Source organism: Rhinoraja longicauda, chromosome 44 (genome assembly GCF_053455715.1).
Source record: "Rhinoraja longicauda isolate Sanriku21f chromosome 44, sRhiLon1.1, whole genome shotgun sequence".
NCBI lineage: Eukaryota > Metazoa > Chordata > Chondrichthyes > Rajiformes > Arhynchobatidae > Rhinoraja > Rhinoraja longicauda.
Genome location: NC_135996.1, coordinates 3,270,799 through 3,291,101, shown reverse-complemented (window position 1 = coordinate 3,291,101; position 20,303 = coordinate 3,270,799). Strand labels below are relative to the sequence as shown.

General features: G+C 48.4%; 1 protein-coding gene across 2 annotated transcripts; it reads left to right on the top strand.

The window, feature by feature from the left end:
* Positions 1 to 1,380: 1,380 nt before the first annotated feature.
* On the top strand, positions 1,381 to 17,968 carry LOC144612368 (uncharacterized). 2 transcript variants are annotated; one of them, XR_013549657.1, is made up of 4 exons: positions 1,381 to 1,564; positions 2,657 to 2,857; positions 7,891 to 7,970; positions 17,092 to 17,968. XR_013549657.1 is itself a non-coding variant. In XM_078431946.1 (3 exons), the coding sequence occupies exons 1-3, from the start codon at positions 1,458 to 1,460 to the stop codon at positions 17,361 to 17,363; spliced, it is 459 nt and encodes a 152-aa protein (XP_078288072.1). In that variant the 5' UTR covers positions 1,381 to 1,457; the 3' UTR covers positions 17,364 to 17,968. The 2 variants fall into 2 exon arrangements, 1 of the variants encoding a protein (XP_078288072.1); XM_078431946.1 differs by lacking the exon at positions 2,657 to 2,857.
* Positions 17,969 to 20,303: the final 2,335 nt, after the last annotated feature.

Here is a 20,303-nt window from a genome sequence, read left to right as displayed (position 1 = left end):
ACCGGGCACGCCCCGTCAGCGGCCGCGGACCCGCCCCAGCTACATCGCTATTGGCCAATTAACCCGTCACTCAGCCGCAAATCCCACCCACCTCGCATCACGTCTAACCAGCGACCGCGGACACACGCATGGGACCTTCCCCATTGGCCAAGAAACCCGTCACTCGGGTCATTGTCCCGCCCACCGGTAACGGTCACCGTCGATTCAGCGGCCGCGGACCCGCCCCCTGCTCCACCTCTATTGGCTGAGTAACTCGTCACTCGGGTCAATATCCCGCCTACCTGTCACATTCAACGGGCATTCAGCTCCTTCCCTGTTGGCCGAGTGGCCCGTCATTCGCAAACCAGTCCCGCCCACCGGGACGGGACGTCCATTCAACGGCCGCGGACCCGCCCCAGATCCTTCTCCATTGACCGAGTCACTCGTCGCTCAGCCGCCAATCCCGGACACCTCGAATCACTCCGCCCAATCAGCGGGCGCGGACCCGCCCCTGCCCCATCTCTATTGGCTGAGTGACCCGTCACTCTGGTCAATGTCCCGCCTTCCTGTCACGCCCCGTCCATTCAACGGCCGCGGACTCGCTCTTGCTCCGTCCCTATTGACCGAGTGACCCGTCACTCAGCTACCAGTCCCGCCCACGAGCCTCACTCATTCCAATCAGCGGCCGCTGCCCGCCCCAGCCCCGCCTCTATTGGCTGAGTGACCCGTGATCTGAGGTGGGGGGGAGAGGGGGGGAGAGGGGGGGGGGAGAGGGAGGAGCGGAGTGGAGAGGGTCTCGAGGAAGGGAGGATATGGTACAGTTGGGGAAGATACAGAGGAGGCGGAGGATATGGTCCAGTAGGGGAAGATACAGAGGAGGGGGAGGGAGAGGATATGGTACAGTAGAGAAAGATACAGAGGGGGAGGATATGGTACAGCAGGGGAAGATACAGAGGAGGGGGGAGGATATGGTACAGTGGGAGAAAATACAGAGGAGGGGAGGTGAGGATATGATACAGTAGTGAAGATACAGAGGAGGGGGAGGGGAGGATATGGTACTGTAGGGGAAGATACAGGAGGGGGGATATGGTACTGTAGGGGAAGATACAGAGGAAGGGGGGAGAGAAGGAGATAAAGGAGGGGGAAATGATGGAGAAATGATGGAGAAGGGGGAAAGGGACCGGAGGAGGGGGAAGAGGAGGGGTAGAGAGTGAAGGGAAAGATATAGAGTGCAGAATATAGTCCTCGGCATTGTAAGGAATGTGGGGAACAGAGAGTGGAGGGCAAGGGGAGGATATAGGGAGGAGGAAGAGGAGAAGGAGGGGGGATGTGGGGAGAGGGGGGGGTGAGGAGCAGATACGGGGAGAAGGTGGGGGGGGGAGGCATCAGGTGGGCGTGCGGTCCCCCGCGGGAGGGCACGTGTGGCCACTCGGCCCGTCATTAACGTGCTGTTCTGTGGGCCGCAGGGGCGGTTGAGGATGGGAGGCCGCGGCCGGGCCCAGATGACCTTCAGCGTGGAGGTGGTGGGCATCGGGAGGGGAGAGGTTCTCCCCCACCCACCCTGCAACCCCCTCCCGTCTATCCGGTAAGTATGCCAGGGGAGCGGGCTAGTACGCCGTCCATTCTCCCCCCCATCCCCCCCCCCCTCCTCTGTAATCATGTGTAAGAAGGAACTGCAGGTGCATTAACACATTAATAACTTGGATGAAGGGATTAAAAGTACCATTAGCAAATTTGCAGATGACACAAAGCTGGGTGGCAGTGTGAACTGTGAGGTTGCAGGGTGACTTGGACAGGTTGTGTGAGTGGGCGGATGCATGCCAGATGCAGTTTAATGTGGATAAGTGTGAGGTTATCCACTTTGGTGGTAAGAATAGTAAGGCAGAGTATTATCTGAATGGTGTCAAGTTAGGAAAAGGAGACGTACGACAAGATCTGGGTGTCCTAGTGCATCAGTCACTGAAAGGAAGCATGCAGGTACAGCAGGCAGTGAAGAAAGCCAATGGCACGTTGGCCTTCATAACAAGAGGAGTTGAGTATAGGAGCAAAGAGGTCCTTCTGCAGTTATACAGGGCCCTAGTGAGACCGCACCTGGAGTACTGTGTGCAGTTTTGGTGTCCAAATTTGAGGAAGGGTATTGCTATTGAGGGCGTGCAGCGTAGGTTTACTAGGTTAATTCCCGGAATGGCGGGACTGTCATATCTTGAAAGACTGGAGCGACTAGGCTTGTATACACTGGAATTTAAAAGGATGAGAGGGGATCTTATCGAAACGTATAAGATTATTCAGGGGTTGGACACGTTAGAGGCAGGAAACATGTTCCCACTGTTGGGGGAGTCCAGAACCAGCGGCCACAGTTTAAGAATAAGGGGTAGGCCATTTAGAACGGAGATGAGGAAAAACGTTTTCAGTCAGAGAGTTGTGAATCTGTGGAATTCTCTGCCTCAGAAGGCAGTGGAGGCCAGTTCTTTGAATGCATTCAAGAGAGAGCTAGATAGAGCTCTTAAGGATAGCGGAGTCAGGGGGTATGGGGAGAAGGCAGGAACGGGGTACTGATTGAGAACGATCAGCCATGATCACATTGAATGGCGGTGCTGGCTCAAAGGGCCGAATGGCCTACTCCTGCACCTATGTTCTATTGAGCCATATATCATGGAATAATACCACTTCCTTCCAGAGACATGGTAAATCAAAGTCGTAGCAAAAATGGCACGGTGGCGCAGCGGTAGAGTTGCTGCCTTACAGCGAATGCAGCGCCTGAGACAGGTTCGATCCTGACTACGGGCGCCGTCTGTATGGAGTTTGAACGTTCTCCCCGTGACCTACGTGGGTTTTCTCCGAGATCTTCGGTTTCCTCCAACACACCAAAGACGTGCAGGTATGTAGGTTAATTGACTGGGTAAATGTAAAAATTGTCCCTAGTGTGTGTAGGATAATGTTAATGAGCGGGGATCGCTGGGCGGCGCGGACTCGGTGGGCCGAAGGGCCTGTTTCCGCGCTGTATCTCTAAATCTAAAAAGAAGACCAATTTCCATGACAACACGCATTGACAAAATTGTGATTCCGCATGTACGAGAAGACATGTACACTGTACATGTTGCATGTATAATATTGTGCTCTGTAATGTGTGTGAAAGAAGGACAAAGACAATTAACTACTAAATGCCATCTATTTAATGAAACAAACTCTACAACACAAACAAAAATGAAAAAAACTAAAAAGTCTGAAACTTAACTCGAGTTGGCCGTCCGATTACAGTCCTTTATGAATCTGCATGCCGGGAAGCCATCTCGTTTATCCCAATTGCGTAGGTTTTAGATTTAGTTTCAATTTGTACTTCCCCGAAATGCCTTCGCTTTTTACATGTTCCATCGTATTTTACCGTTGTATCATCTTCTGTTGACGACATTCTACCGCTGCACCATAGAGAGCATCCTAACACATGGCATCCCTGTGTGGTACCTCAGCTGCACGGAGGCAGAGAGGAGAGCTCTTCAGCGGGTAGTCCATAGAGCTCAGAGGACCATCGGGACACAGTTACCAGCCTTGGAGGGCATCTACAACACACGATGCCTCAGAAAAGCCACCAGCATCCACAAAAGACTCTTCACACCCTTGCAACAGTCTGTTCGAACTCCTTCCATCGGGCAGACGATACAAGGCCTTCTACGCCCGCACCTCCAGACTCAGGAACAGCTTCATTCCCAGGGCCATAGCTGCTATGAACCGGTCCTGCTGAGCCGGATGGTCACATCGCACAGTGAACCGGCACAGATCTACTTGCACTTTATTCTGTTTTAAAACTGTTCTAATTTGTTTCGTTGGGTTGTTTAAATTAGTAATTAATACTGACTCGCTAATTAAATTATTGCATCGTATGGGAGGCGCATTCCCAATCTCGTTGTACCCCTGTACAACGACAATAAAGATATATTGTATTGTATTGTATTGTATTGTTAACACAATAGGTTAGGCAGCATCTTGGGAGAGAAGGAATGGGCGACGTTTGTCCCACCCCCCTGACATCAGTCTGAGGTGGGGTCTCGACCCGAAAGGCCGCCCATTCCTTCTCTCCTGAGATGCTGCCTGACCTGCTGAGTTACTCCAGCATTTTGTGAATAAATACCTTCGATTTGTACCAGCATCTGCAGTTATTTTCTTACACTATCCTCATGTATGTAACTCATCGTGTCCTGAGAGTTACGTACGTAAGATGCCGTTGGCAATCAGTAAAAAAGAATATATATCAGAGCGATATTCATTTGTTTCTATGATGCCCAAGACAAGATAATAAAACACATGTTCCACAATTCTTAACTCAACATACTTTAAAGCCAAGGAGACATACTGTGCCTACTTTGTTCTCCGTGTCCAAATCGTTACGTACATAAGCAGGCTTCGTTCACCTACTGTTTTCATGCCTGGTGGAACCGTCAACTTATAAAAACAATAACATTGCTGTCTGGAACGAAACCGCGGGGAAGTGTAGTGTATCAATTTTCTGCTGATGGTGCTGGAGCCTGATGTCCCTTCGTGTCTTCCGAACGTCTGCTGGTTACGTACAGGAGACGTTCAATTGTCCAGCATTATCTTCCTAATTACATTACAATACAATACAATATATCTTTATTGTCATTGTACAGGGGTACAACGAGATTGGGAACGCTCCTCCCATACGATGCAATCAATTAATTAGCTAGTCAGTATTCATTTAAACAATCCAATGAAACAAATTGGAACAGTTTTAAAACAGAATAAAGTGCAAGTAGGTCTGTACCGGTTCACTGTGCGATGTGACCATCTGGCTCAGCAGGACCGGTTCATAGCAGCTATGACCCTGGGGATGAAGCTGTTCCTGAGTCTGGAGGTGCGGGCGTAGAAGGCCTTGTATCGTCTGCCCGATGGTATAAGTTCGAACAGACTGTTGCAGGGGTGTGAAGAGTCTTTGTGGATGCTGGTGGCTTTTCTGAGGCATCGTGTGTTGTAGATGCCCTCCAAGGCTGGTAGCTGTGTTCCGATGGTCCTCTGAGCTCTATGGATTACCCGCTGAAGAGCTCTCCTCTCTGCCTCCGTGCAGCTGAGATACCACACAGGGATGCCATGTGTTAGGATGCTCTCTATGGTGCAGGGGTAGAATGTCGTTAGCAGCTGTTGGGGTAGACCAGACTTCTTCAGTGTTCTCAGGTAGAACAGTCGTTGCTGTGCCTTCTTGACCAGCGCAGCAGTGTTACATAGAAACATAGAAACATAGAAAATAGGTGCAGTAGTAGGCCATTCGGCCCTTCGAGTCTGCACCGCCATTCAATATGATCAAGGGTGATCATCCAACTCAGTATCCTGTACCTGCCTTCTCTCCGTACCCCTGATCCCTTTAGCCACAAGGGCCACATCTAACTCCCTCTTAAATATAGCCAATGAACTGGCCTCAACTACCTTCTGTGGCAGAGAATTCCACAGATTCACCACCCTCTGTGTGAAAAAAAACGTTCTCATCTCGGTCCTAAAAGACTTCCCCCTTATCCTTAAACTGTGACCCCTTGTTCTGGACTTCCCCAACATCGGGAACAATCTTCCTGCATCTAGCCTGTCCAACCCCTTAAGAATTTTGTAAGTTTCCATAACATCCCCCCTCAATCTTCTAAATTCCAGCGAGTACAAGCCGAGTCTATCCAGTCTTTCTTCATATGAAAGTCCTGCCATCCCAGGAATCAATCTGGTGAACCTTCTCTGTACTTCATCTATGGCAAGAATGTCTTTCCTCAAATTAGGAGACCAAAACTGTACGCAATACTCCAGGTGTGGTCTCACCAATGCCCTGTACAATTGCAGCAGAACCTCCCTGTTCCTATACTCAATTCCCCTCGCTATGAATGCCAACATACCATTCGCTTTCTTCACTGCCTGCTGCACCTGCATGCCTACTTTCAATGACTGGTGTACCACGACACCCAGGTCTTGTTGCATCTCCCCTTCTCCTAATCGGCCACCATTCAGGTAATAGTCTGCTTTCCTGTTCTTGCCACCAAAGTGGATAACCTCACATTTATCCACATTATACTGCATCTGCCATGCCTTTGCCCACTCACCTAACCTATCCAAGTCACGTTGCAGCCTCCTAGCATCCTCTTCACAGCTAACACTGCCCCCCAACTTCGTGTCATCCGCAAACCTGGAGATGTTGCATTCAATTCCCTCGTCCAAATCATTAATATATATTGTAAATAGCTGGGGTCCCAGCACTGAGCCTTGCGGTACCCCACTAGTCACTGCCTGTCATTCTGAAAAGGACCCGTTTATTCCTACTCTTTGCTTCCTGTCTGCCAGCCAGTTCTCTATCCACTTCAATACTGAACCCACAATACCGTGTGCTTTAAGTTTGCATACTAATCTCTTATGTGGGACCTTGTCGAAAGCCTTCTGGAAGTCCAGATATAACACATCCACTGGTTCTCCCTTATCCACTCTACTAGTTACATCCTCGAAAAATTCTATAAGATTCGTCAGACATGAATTACCTTTCATAAATCCATGCTGACTTTGTCCAATGATTTCACCACTTTCCAAATGTGCTGCTATCCCATCTTTAATAACTGACTCTAGCATTTTCCCCACTACCGATGTTAGACTAACTGGTCTGAAATTCCCCGTTTTCTCTCTCCCTCCCTTTTTGAAAAGTGGGGTTACATTAGCTACCCTCCAATCCTCAGGAACTACTCCAGAATCCAAAGAGTTTTGAAAAATTATCATTAATGCATCCACTATTTCTGGGGCTACCTCCTTAAGCACTCTGGGATGCAGCCTATCTGGCCCTGGGGATTTATCGGCCTTTAATCCATTCAATTTACCTCACACCACTTCCCGACTAACCTGGATTTCACTCAGTTCCTCCCTCTCATTTGACCCCCGGTCCCCTGCTATTTCCGGCAGATTATTTATGTCTTCCTTAGTGAAGACAGAACCAAAGTAGTTATTCAATTGGTCTGCCATGTCCTTGTTCCCCATGATCAATTCACCTGTTTCTGACTGCAAGAGACCTACATTTGTTTTAACTAATTTTTTTCTCTTCACATATCTATAAAAGCTTTTGCAGTCAGTTTTTATGTTCCCTGCCAGTTTTCTCTCATAATCTATGTTCCCTTTCCTAATTAAGCCCTTTGTCCTCCTCTGCTGGACTCTGAATTTCTCCCAGTCCTCTGGTAGGATGCTTTTTCTTGCAAATTTGTACGCTTCATCTTTTGTTTTGATACTATCCCTAATCTCCCTTGTTAGCCACGGATGCACTACCTTCCCTGATTTATTCTTTTGCCAAACTGGGATGAACAATTGTTGTAGTTCATCCATGCGGTCTTTAAATGCCTTCCATTGCATATCCATCGTCAATCCTTTAATAATCAATTGCCAGTCAATCTTGGCCAATTCACGTCTCATGCCCTCAAAGTTACCTTTCCTTAAGTTCAGAACCGTTGTTTATGAATTAACTAAGTCACTCTCCATCCTAATGAAGAACTCAACCATATTATGGTCACTCTTGCCCAAGGGGCCACGCACATCAAGACTGCTAACTAACCCTTCCTCATTACTCACTACCCAGTCTAGAATAGCCTGCTCTCTCGTTGGTTCCTTTACATGTTGACTTAGAAAACTATCCCGTATACATTCCAAGAAATCCTCTTCCTCAATTTGATTCACCCACTCTATATGTAGATTGAAGTCACCCATTATAACTGTTTTACCTTTGTTGCACGCATTTCTAATTTCCTGTTTGATGCCATCCCCAACTCTACTAGGTGGCCTGTACACAACTCCCACTAGCGTTTTCTGCCCCTTAGTGTTTCATAGCTCTATCCATATCAATTCCACATCCTCCAAGCTAATGTCCTTCCTTTCTATTGTGTTATTGGACCATGTTAGGACCTCCGAAATGTCAAGTGCCCATAAACTTGAAGCATTTAGGCAGCCCATCGGACACAATCCTGTCGGCGTATTGAAAGGTAAGATTTTGTTTGTATTTTACATGTATTTAGGGTGTTACAAAATAAGTAATGTAACAATTAAGTAATATTTGTACGTGAGGTATCGGGTATATGACCAAAGTCACATTCAATTCTTATTTAAATGTATTTGTCAGTCGATCTAGGGATCTAGGGCGGCACGGTGGCGCAGCGGTAGAGTTGCTGCCTTACAGCGAATGCAGCGCCGGAGACTCAGGTTCGATCCTGACTACTGGCGCCGTCTGTACGGAGTTTGCACGTTCTCCCCGTGACCTGCGTGGGTTTTCTCCGAGATCTTCGGTTTCCTCCCACACTCCAAAGACGTGCAGGTTTGTAGGTTAATTGGCTGGGTGAATGTAGAAATTATCCCTAGTGTGTGTAGGATAGTGTTAATGTGCGGGGATCGCTGGGCGGCACGGACCCGGTGGGCCGAAGGGCCTGTTTCCGCGCTGTATCTCTAAATCTAAAAATCTAAATCTAAAACTGGCTATCATCGGCAGGGCTTCGGCACGCTTAGTTACTGCCGCGGCAATGTTTGCGCCAGGTTATACATTGGGTAAACAATACAACAGCGGTAAATAAGCGTGCCGATGCCCTGTTTTACCCTCGTGGCCAATCTATACCTCTATGTGATGTAGCAGGTAGTTCAATATGACCAGGAATACAATCCAAAGACAAACAATAATAAGTTCTTGCCACTCCTGCACTGTAATATTAAGAAGGTTAATCAGTAGACAACTCCATTTTATATTACGTAAATTCATTCTTCCATATTATGAATTGAATTTTACACACACCATTGTACGCCACATTTTGGTGTCCACGTTACGTACGTGATATTGCCATCAAACAAACTGTTATTCTAAAACTGGAAAGTATTACTATTTAAAAAGCCAACAGTTGAGAGGAGAACATTGCTCTAAAGTGAATATTAAATGGTTATTTGATGTACTGCATGCAGAAATGGAACTAAACTTAATCTTTCCTTGCATAGATAATGTACGTAATGGTGTCCTCTAATCAATCTAGTATTACACAGCCATAATTAGGTTAGACATTTACTGTCCAATTTGATTGTGGACCGCCATGGATAGGATGTATAACTACACTTTAATGAATTAGAAAAAAGAAGTTCTACCTTTGCAATCAAATGCCATTGAGACACCATGTTACATACATTAATACTTGTGTGGTAAATAGTAAATTACCTGAAAAGACTACTTGTGGTTGTGGAACTATCTTCTTTCTTTTTGATAGAGTCAGACGGTTGTCAAACTTGTAAATAAATGTGTTTGCATTGGTTTGTGCAACAATTAATTTTTGGGTGTCTATGTCACGTTTCCATGTCCCAGTATCAACAGGCAATAGACAATAGGTGCAGGAGGAGGCCATTCGGCCCCTCGAGCCAGCACCATCATTCAATGTGATCATGGCTGATCATTCTCAATCAGTACCCCGTTCCTGCCTTCTCCCCATACCCCCTGACTCCGCTATCCTTAAGAGCTCTATCTAGCTCTCTCTTGAATGCATTCAGAGAACTGGCCTCCACTGCCTTCTGAGGCAGAGAATTCCACAGGTTCACAACTCTCTGACTGAAAACATTTTTCCTCATCTCCGTTCTAAATGGCCGACCCCTTATTCTTAAACTGTGGCCGCTGGTTCTGGACTCCCCCAACATTGGGAACATGTTTCCTGCCTCTAACGTGTCCAACCCCTTAATAATCTTATATGTTTCAATAAGATCCCCTCTCATCCTTCTAAATCCCAGTGTATACAAGCCCGGTTGCTCCAGTCTTTCAACATATGACAGTCCCGCCATTGCGGGAATTAACCTGGTAAACCTACGCTTCAACCTAGCAAGAATATCCTTCCTCAAATTTGGAAACCAAAACTGCACACAGTACTCCAGGTGCGGTCTCACTAGGGCTCTGTACAACTGCAGAAGGACCTCTTTGCTCCTATACTTCACTGCCTGCTGTACCTGCATGCTTCCTTTCAGTGACTGATGCACTAGGACACCCAGATCTCGTTGCACGTCCCCTTTTCCTAACTTGACACCATTCAGGTAATACTCTGCCTTCCTATGCTTACCACCAAAGTGGATAACCTCACACTTATCCACATTAAACTGCATCTGCCATGCATCCGCCCACTCACACAACCTGTCCAAGTCACCCTGCAACCTCATAGCATCTTCCTCACAGCTCAAACTGCCTTTGTGTCATCTGCTTTGTGTCATCTGCAAATTTGCTAATGGTACTATTAATCCCTTCATCCAAGTCATATCATATCATATTTATATACATATATGTATGTGACAAATAAACTTGACTTGACTTGACTTGACTTGGTTGCTGGGGGCAGCTCCCAGGATGCCGCCAAAATGCTGTCCCTCGCAAATTCAGTTTTGTTTTCGCATCAAATATCATTTTTTCTGCTAGACTGCCAGAAAAATTATGGTTATATTCTTAAAGACAATTAATATGCACAATAAGCATCAATTAAAATCAGATAAGATTCATATACTCAAAAAAACACGCGCCAAAAACTTCCCGGGCTTTATTATCTGAATGGTGGCCGATTAGGAAAAGGGGAGATGCAACGAGACCTGGGTGTCGTGGTACACCAGTCATTGAAAGTAATCTGAGGAAAGACATTCTTGCCATAGAGGGAGTACAGAGAAGGTTCACCAGATTGATCCCTGGGATGGCAGGACTTTCATGTGAAGAAAGACTGGATAGACTCGTCTTGTACTCGCTGGAATTTAGAAGATTGAGGGGGGATCTTATAGAAACTTACAAAATTCTTAAGGGGTTGGACAGGCTAGATGCATGAAGATTGTTGCCGATGTTGGGGAAGTTCAGAACAAGGGGTCACAGTTTAAGGATAAGGGGGAAGTCTTTTAGGACCGAGATGAGAAAGTTTTTTTTCACACAGAGAGTGGTGAATCTGTGGAATTCTCTGCCACAGAAGGTAGTTGAGGCAAGTTCATTGGCTATATTTAAGAGGGAGTTAGATGTGGCTCTTGTGGCTAAAGGGATCAGGGGGTATGGAGAGAAGGCAGGTACGGGATACTGAGTTGGATGATCAGCCATGATCATATTGAATGGCGGTGCGTACAGGCTCGAAGGGCCGAATGGCCTAATCCTGCACCTATGTTTCTATGTTTCTATGTAGCGGCTTTCAAAATGGACGCCGATTGACATCAGTGGACATCAGTGGCCCGCCAAAAGGTCACAGCGGGGTCAGGCAGATGTTCTGGGACAACAGCCCACACCTGGCTGTCTGTCAGCGATACGCGCAGCGCCCTCTGGCAGTCTGGCAAGTCCCTGCACCCACTGAGGCCGGTGGGCGGGACTGGTACGCGAGTAACGGGTTACTTGGCCAATGGGGAAGGATCTGGGGGCGGGTCCGTGGCCGCTGATTGGGAGGACTGGGCGGGACTACACTGCGAGGGACGGGTTACTCAGCCAATAAGGAAGGATCTTGGACGTGTCCGCGGCCGCTGATTAGACGGAGTGATGCCAGGTGGGTGGGATTGGTAGCTGAGTGACGGGTCACTCGACCAATAGAGATGGAGCTATACCGGGTCGCGGCCGCTGAATGGCCGGCGCCTGATCGGAGGGCGGGACATTGACCTGCGTGACAGATCAGTCGGCCAATGGAGAAGGGAGGAGCTGGGGCAGGACCGCTGCCGTTGATTGTTCACTCTGAGGCGTGTGGGCGGGACTTTGACTCGAGTGACGGGTCGCTAGACCAATGGGAAGGGAATGAGCGGGAGGGGGGGGATTTTCCAAAAAAAACTGCAGCTGTTGCAAATCTGATTCTTTTTTTAAAAAGAACCCATGAACTAAGCAGCAGTTCCAAATATTCATCGTTTATTTCATAGCTGTTCCTTTGGTTGCTTTTGAAACACTTTGTGATGTTCATTATAACTTCAGTAAACCGATCTTTTCTTTTGAGTTCAGTCTCTATGGTTTTGCATCATCTGCTCATTGTGACCATTGACCACCGAAAGGATGGCAGTTGTTGCACTGCTTTTGTTCTGCGGTTTTCACCACGGTGACCATTGTCGACGTGGAACTTCATCACAATGGAATTGTTCCCCAACCAATAAATAACAGCAACCGCTGAAGATCCTTCACTCAGACACAGCTCCGTCTCCTCTGAGTGTCACTGTAGATGTTTTCCTCGTGGTTCACTTACATAATGAACGGATTCAGAAATCCTCAGGACTGCGGACCAGGTGACCGCTGTGAAGGTGAAGGAACCGCACACGCTGACAACGAGGAAGACAAACCGGGTGCAAGTAATGGCCAGCACAACACCACTCCAGCAGTAATAATCCATGATTTGGAGAGTGGAGGAATCGCTGCTGGTGGAGACGAGGCGAAACTGCCTCAGGAGGTGGCAGGACCATCTAAGGCAATGGCAGAGGGTCAGCCTGAGAAAGGCTCTCTGTCATTTGGTGTCCACTATCCTGTTGCAGAACTGAGGCAGATGAGAGAAGGGAAAGAACATTCTGCCGAGGCAATACTGCAGCCTGGTAAGCAAGGTGACAGCGTGGAGCAACTGGAAGGGACTGTGCCCGACACAGACACAACAACTGTCGGGGAGAGCAGTGTCAAGAGCGCTCCCCTTCCAAGGCCGGTAGATGACAGCTCCATCACCCTTGAATATCCAAAGAGGAAACCTGCCATCTTCCACCGCCCCACTCCAAAACGGACAGTCGTGCATAAAGAGACTGTAAGACAAAGTATCCGGTTGCAATCCATTGCCATTGGTTTTAGCACCTGGAGACCCCGCTCCATCACTTCGATCTATAAGCACGAGAGAAGCTGGGGCATGGAGAAGCTGAGAATACAAAAAACTTTCAGTTTAGCTGCAAATATGTATTAGTTGGGGTTTTTTTGGAATAGTAATAATAATACTAATAACAATAGTAATAATAGTAATAATAATAATACTAATAATAGTAATAATAATACTACTAATAATAATAATAATAATAATAATAGTAACAATAATACTAATAATAATAGTAATAATAGCAATAATAATACTACTAATAATAGTAATAATAATAATACTAATAATAATAATACTAATAATAGTAATAACAGTAATAATACTAATAATAATAATACTAATAATAGTAACAATAATACTACTAATAATAATAATACTAATAATAATACTAATAATAATAGTAATAATAATACTAATACTAGTAACTTGTAACAATGTTGACAGTAATAAAAATATTTACCGTTACATTCAGTTGTCATTCCTTGATGGGTGCGGGGGTGTTGCTTGTCGTCTCTCCATCCCCATTGGTCTAGTGTCCCGTCACTCGGGTCAAAGTCCCGCCCACCGGCCGAACTCCGCCCAATCAGCGGCCGCGGACCCGCCAGAAAGCCCGCCCCTCGCGGTCACTCCCTTCCCCATTAGCTGAGTGACCCGTCCATTCAGCGGCCGCGGACCCGCCATAGATCCTTCACTATTGGCCAAGTGACCCGTCACTCGGGTCAATATCCCGCCCACCGGTCACTCGTCGTCCAATCAACGGCCGCGGACCCGCCCCAGACCCTTTCCTATTGGCGAAGCTTCCTATCACTCGCGAAGCAGTCCCGCCCACCGGCCGCGGACCCGCCCATGGGACCTTCCCTATTGGCCAAGAAACCCGTCACTCGGATCAATGTCCCGCCCACCGGTAACGGTCACCGTCGATTCAGCGGCCGCGGACCCGCCCCGTGCTCCACCTCTATTGGCTGAGTAACCCGTCACTCGGGTCAATATCCCGCCTACCTGTCACATTCATCGGCCATTCAGCTCCTTCCCTGTTGGCCGAGTGGCCCGTCATTCGCAAACCAGTCCCGCCCACCGGGACGGGACGTCCATTCAACGGCCGCGGACCCGCCCCAGATCCTTCCCTATTGGCCGAGTCACTCGTCGCTCAGCCGCCAATCCCGGACACCTCGCATCACTCCGCCCAATCAGGGGCCGCGGACCCGCCCCTGCCCCATCCCTATTGGCTGAGTGACCCGTCACTCTGGTCAATGTCCCGCCTACCTGGAGCAACATGTATATGTGGGAATGACGTAATATGGGCAGGCACTCTGGTTCCAGGTGTCGGTGAAATAAACTGAGCCTGGATTTATGCTCGGCTTTCAATCCCCTAAATACGTGCACTTGTGGTCATTCCACTGTAATAACAACGATATAACAGATACAGGACCACGAAGTACAACAGGCGGCGCAGAGAGGGCGAATAGAGAGTGTAGGGGAGAGAGTAACAGTTCAGAGAGAGGACAGCAGGAAGGATGGGGGGCGAGAGAGAGGGAGGAAGGAGAAGTGCTGCGACATTCGCAGTTTGTTCGAATTTAGGACAATTCTGAGGACAAAGCGAGTTGAATGATGAGCGGATGCAGGTGAATAGGGTTTTCATGGTCAGGTGGTTGAGACCAGAGATTAAAAGATAAAAGATGTGAGATAAAGGTTGCAGAGGATGGAACTATAAAGAGAGAGGAAGGAATATCGGTGGAAGGGGAGGTAGAAGTGATGAACAGGTGCCAGTCCGGGTGAGGCACGTGGAAAGTGGGCATTTGCACTTTATTTACCTAACATTGGTTAATTCAGTTCATACCATTGGGTTGTAAGGTACCAAAGCGGAATACGAAGTGACGTTCTCTCAGTTTGCATGCAGATTCGCTTAGGCAATGGAGGGGGTCCAGGACAGAATGGTCAGCGTGGGAAGGGGAGTTACAATGGTTAGCAACGGGGAGATCTTGCAGGCCTTGGCGGAACGAGGGGAACTGTTCGTCGAAACGGTGGCCGAGTCTCCGCTTGACCACGACGAAGTAAAGGAGGACATATCTGGAACAGCGAATGCAGCAGATGAGATTAAAGCAGGTGCAGGTGAACATCTGTCTCACCTGGAAGAGCTGCTGGAGCTTGACGGGAGGGGTTTGGGGATAGCTGTTACATCCCATGGTGGCTAACGGTTTCCAAGAAAAAGCGTTGAAGGGAGAAGTGAGGGCGAGCAGGAGGACAGTTGGGAAAAAGGGCGAGAGTTGCGCTGTATAAAGATGAAAGGGAGAGATAGCAGAAAAGACAAAAGGGGAAGAGATGGAGGGAGAGGGAACTATCAAAGGGAGAGTGGGAAGATGAAGAGAGAGTGGACTTCAGAGCGAGAAGGTTGGCAAAAGGGAGAGAGGGGCGGTCAGAGAGATACAGAGAAAGAGGGAAAAATGCAGTGAGAGCGAGAGGGGAGGGAGGGGTAAGGGGAGAATGGTTGACCGAGAGAGGGCGGCGCAGAGAGAGAGAAAAGAGAGGGTAGGAGAGAGAGTAACAGTACAGAGAGAGAGTGAAAGCTGTAAGGATGGAGGGAGAGAGAAAGAGAGGAGGGAGAGATGCTGCATCGTTCGCCGTTTGTTCGACGTTTCGGACAATTCTGAGATGGAAATGTTTCTGTTCTCTGAGAGTCGTGAGTCTTTGTGTCGTTCCTCCGCAGAGGTGATGAAGGCAGAGAATGTTATTGTCCCTGGGCAAAGTCAGATCCATCCCAAGCAAGCAAGGACTGAACGGTTACCGGGGTCGCCGGGTGTGTGGGGTTGAGGTTACAGTCAGATGCGCCGCGATCATATTGAGCGGTGAAGCATAGTGGAAGGGACATCTGAGACGATCTTTCGAACTAATTCATCAAATTGTGGACAAAGACCGTCTAGTCCGCCTTCAAACTCGACACCAGAAATCCCGAGAGGGTCCCTGGAATTTGGGATTGTCTTGCTGAATGAAGTGGATAGACCGGAATCAGATAAGCAACATGATGTGGAGAGCTGGACCTGATGGATTTTGAAACAATATCCCCTTTGCGGGAACAATGTCGCTCACAATTTCTATCCGTCAGTATCGCCACCATTCCCAGTCTTTGCATCAATTCCCTGAATAAATCATAACCTATCTCAGTAGGGATTTCACTTGGCTGATGTCATCTATTTGTGAATAATTTCAAAATCTCTATTTTTTAATTCTCTTGAAACTTCACTGTCCCGGTGGAGACGGAAAATGGTATAAAATCTCCGGGAATATTCTGCCCCAGCATTTCATTCCGGGAGATTATCAGTAATTCACGGGGACACGTCGCTGGGCAGAGAAAATGGGGGAAATGTATAGGGAATATCTGCGTGTGGAGAAAATCTTGTACGTGATCATTGCTGCCGTTGGAATCCCTGGTAAGTGAGGATAACAATTCAAGTTTTATAACTCCGCGTGTTAACCGGTGTTGACCTGATTCTGATCATCGCACGCTTCCCAACTGATGATCGTCGTACAAGAATATGTGAAGTATATCAATCTTCTCAGTGAAATATTTTTGAATTAACGCTGTGACTTTTCTTATTTTCAGACAGCCGAAACTAACCCTTTTTTCTCACACTGCCGGGACACACCAGAATGTTGTTCGAGCCTTCAGTGGGACCTTGCCCAGAGTTGTCCCAGTGCTCGGGACAGGCAGCTCTCCGAAACCGTGTGACTGGGAGGGGTTTACATTGTGAAGTTCAGTGTTTTTCTGAGCTATTCTATGAGAGTGAACAGCCGCTCTTCAGGAGTCTGTCACAAACGGATTCCACCGCCTGTCGGTCAATAATTGGATCGATCTCCTGAACCAGTAGCCGCGGATCTACCGCCGTGTGTTGTTACTGAACTGAACTCATTGTGGAATGAATCCATTAACGGAGCCACTCTGCTCTAAGTTGTCCCTGCTTTCTCTCTGGAACCCTCATCGTTCCCATTAGATCCCAGAGCCCTGGTTAAACGCGGCCGGTCACGGTTAAGTCTGTGAAACCGGCCCCATCAGAGACTGTGAGCAGGGTTAACCATAGAAAAGATCATTCTGCCTATTTATTGTAGCGGGTGGCTGCTCGTTCCCTCCCCGTCCTTTACTCCGCCCGTCCCTTTATCTCTTCTCCCCTCAAGCAGGGCATAGTCGGGGCTGGGTCGGGCATTGTTAAACTTGCAGCCACGCACCGACTGCAAAATTCCTGATGTGTAGATGAAAGTCGAGCCGGTGTTCAGAGCGTGTTCTATAATGTCCAGTGTCCGTTCCCTTCTCTTTCTGCAGTGAATTTAGTGGCGATTGTGATCCTGTCCCGGGGAAAGTGCGGCCTCTCCACCTGCACCACTCGCTACCTGGTGGCCATGGCAGCGGCCGATCTACTCACCCTGATCACCGGTGTCATTTTGTTTCGGCTCCGATATCATTTCTTTCCTTGGAGTATCCTGTCCATCACCCCTGTGTGCAGTGTTTTCGATGTGCTGAAGTCTGCAGCCACAGATTGTTCTGTCTGGTTCACCGTCACTTTCACCTTTGATCGGTTTGTCGCCAGAAGCTGAAAACAAAATATTGCACCGGGAAAACTGCGGCTGCGGTTCTCACAACAGCCGGCGTTCTGCTGTGTCTGAAAAACGTTCCCCGCTACATCACACGGGAACCCTGGAAAATGGTCGACAATGTCCCTTGGGGGTGTCGCAGGGTGAAAAATTATTACACTGACCCCGGGTGGGTGGCATTTGATTGGCTCGACACGGTTATAACTCCGCTCCTCCCTTTCGCTGTGATCCTGCTGCTCAACGCTCTGACAGTCCGGCACATTTTAGTGGCCAGTCGGGTCCGTCAGGGGCTGAGGGGTCAGAGCAAGGGGGAGAACCGCAGTGACCCGGAGATGGAGAGCAGGAGGAGGTCTGTGGTTTTACTTTTCACCATCTCCGGCAGTTTCATCCTCCTTTGGCTGACGCTAGTTGTAAACTTCGTCTCCATCGCTGCTCCCACCCTATGGAACTCACTACCCCAAACCGTTAGAGACTCCCCCACACTCACCACATTCAAAACATCGCTGAAGTCTCACCTGTTCAGTACTGCCTTCAACCACTGAAGGTCACCTCACCTACTGTCTCCTTTCTCTGTTCATTTATTTATTTACTTATTTATCTATTTATTAATTTCCCTATGTTCTCAAAATCTCTGTAAAGCGTCTTTGAGTATATGAAAAGCGCTATATAAATAAAATATTATTATTATTATTATTATTATTATTATTATCAGATCGCAGGAATTGGAACTGATCGGACTGAATCTGACTGGATCTTTTTCAACGTCGGGGTTTTGCTGAAGAATCTCAGCTGCTGCACGAACACATTCATTTATGCGGTGACCCAGTCCAAGTTCAGGGAGCAGGTGAAGGGTGCGGTGAAATATCCGCTCACCACAGTGTTTCTGCTCATTAATAAATCCGCGCCCTGAGCGCATCCCAAAGTCGGCCGCAGTCTCTCCGCTCCCGGCTGCGGCTCCTGACCTTCTCCACCGGATCGTCCAGGTGTCAGTCGCGGGCAGGTGATCCCATCGACGGCCCCGCTCCGGGACCTCCAGCCCGCACAGCGAGACCTGTCACATTTACCCAATCGTCCCCTCTCCCTCCGCAGTGGGGGACGGGTCTGGGGTAAACTCCGCCCTGGGACCAATCGTCCCGACTCCCTCCGCAGTGGGCACTGGTCGAGGGAAACTCCGCCCTGGGACCAATCGCCCCGACTCCCTCCGCAGTGGGCACTGGTCGAGGGAAACTCCGCCCTGAGACCAATCGTCCCGACCCTCCGCAGTGGGCACTGGTCGAGGGTAAATGTCGCTCTGGGATTAATCGTCCCATCTCCCTCCGCAGTGCAGACCAGTCTAGGATGAACTCCGCCCTCGGACCAAACCTTCTCCTTCTCTCTCTGCAGTGGGATCCAATCTCCGGTGAACTCCGCCCTGGGACTAATCGTCTTACCTCCCTCCGCAGTTCAGACCTGCTTCTTGAAAGTGTCCCGTCTGGCATGACCATGCCCAGAAGGTTTGTCCAATATCCTATTTGTGACTGGTCCGTCTGGGATGTCCCTCCCGCAAGGACCACTATCCCATCTCGAAGTTTCAACCTGTCATAGAGTCATAGAGTCATGCAGCACGGAAACAGACCCTTGTTTAACTATTGCTCCAAGCATACTCTTCTCCTGAATTGTACTTCAAACACCCGTGGCGTTCTTTTATGTCGTCCTGGCCACCATCTCATGGAAATGATGTCCAATCGCCTGAGGCAGCGCAGAACAGATCCACCAGGATGTTACCTGGAATGTATAGCGTTAGTTAGAAGACAGATTCGATCGGGTGGGTTTGATTTTCCTGGAGCACAGAATGCAGAGGGTGGCCTGACTATGGATTATAAAATTATGTCAATAATGGAGAGCGTAGATGGTCACAGTTATTACGCAGGGTGAGGGGAGACGAAACCCAGAGAAGATCATTTTAACAGAGAGGGAAAGATATCAAGGAATGATGTGAATTCGGCAGGCTGCAGCTCGAACTGGCCCATCTCCAGGTGCAGGTAGGCCGGTGCTCGGGCAACGGGTGCGATTCGTTACGGACACTCGCCAGAGACCTGCTCGCAACCGGGGGCTGATGCTTCACCCTATCCACCGTCGACACATCTAGGTGCTGATTCGGATGCTCCGCACTCCCCCAAAGCTGGAGCACTTGGACAGACACAAGCTCTGTCACAGCCCAGCCGACACCCAGGATGAGAGGCGGCGGACACACCTACACCCGGACACCACTCCCTCACACCAGGGAGGGCTGACCGCACCCCCTTGAACCTGTAGCCCGTGTGCATCCTATGAAGATCCTATACATTAAGAGCATCCTCTTACCGGTGGGTGGGTAGAGTGGGTGAGTGAGACACTCAAAGTTGATTAGCGAGTCCGGCGTTGAGGGACAGATAGATCAGCCAAGATCAAATGGCAGAGTAGACTTGATGGGCTGAATTGCCTAATTCTGCTCCTAGAATGTATCACTCTCTGCACAACTGTAGCCATAAGGTGGTCGTATCACTAATGACGTAGGGGGTATCGTTAATCTCCATTGCAAATGTCCGGCAGGTGCTTCACTGTCCTCAAATGTACTATCCCTCCCCTCCAGACACAACAACATGTGTCTGAAGTGTGCGTCAGACCCACCACTGACATATACACAGTATTTCTAAACGGCCTGTCAACTGTTGGTTATTTAGTAACCACTAAACTCCAGTCTGGAAATCCGAGGAATTAAACATTAACTGCGGTCGAATTTTCTCAAAGCTGCAGATTAAACAGAAAAATAATTTTATTGCATGTCATGTACGTTGGTCTTTTTTAATGCCTGTCCCTGAACATTGAAGAGTTTCTTTCATTTTCTATGTGTAACAGATATACACAGCAGGAAGGGAGAAAAGCTGTCTTGAATAAATTAATAAATAAGCACATAAATATAGA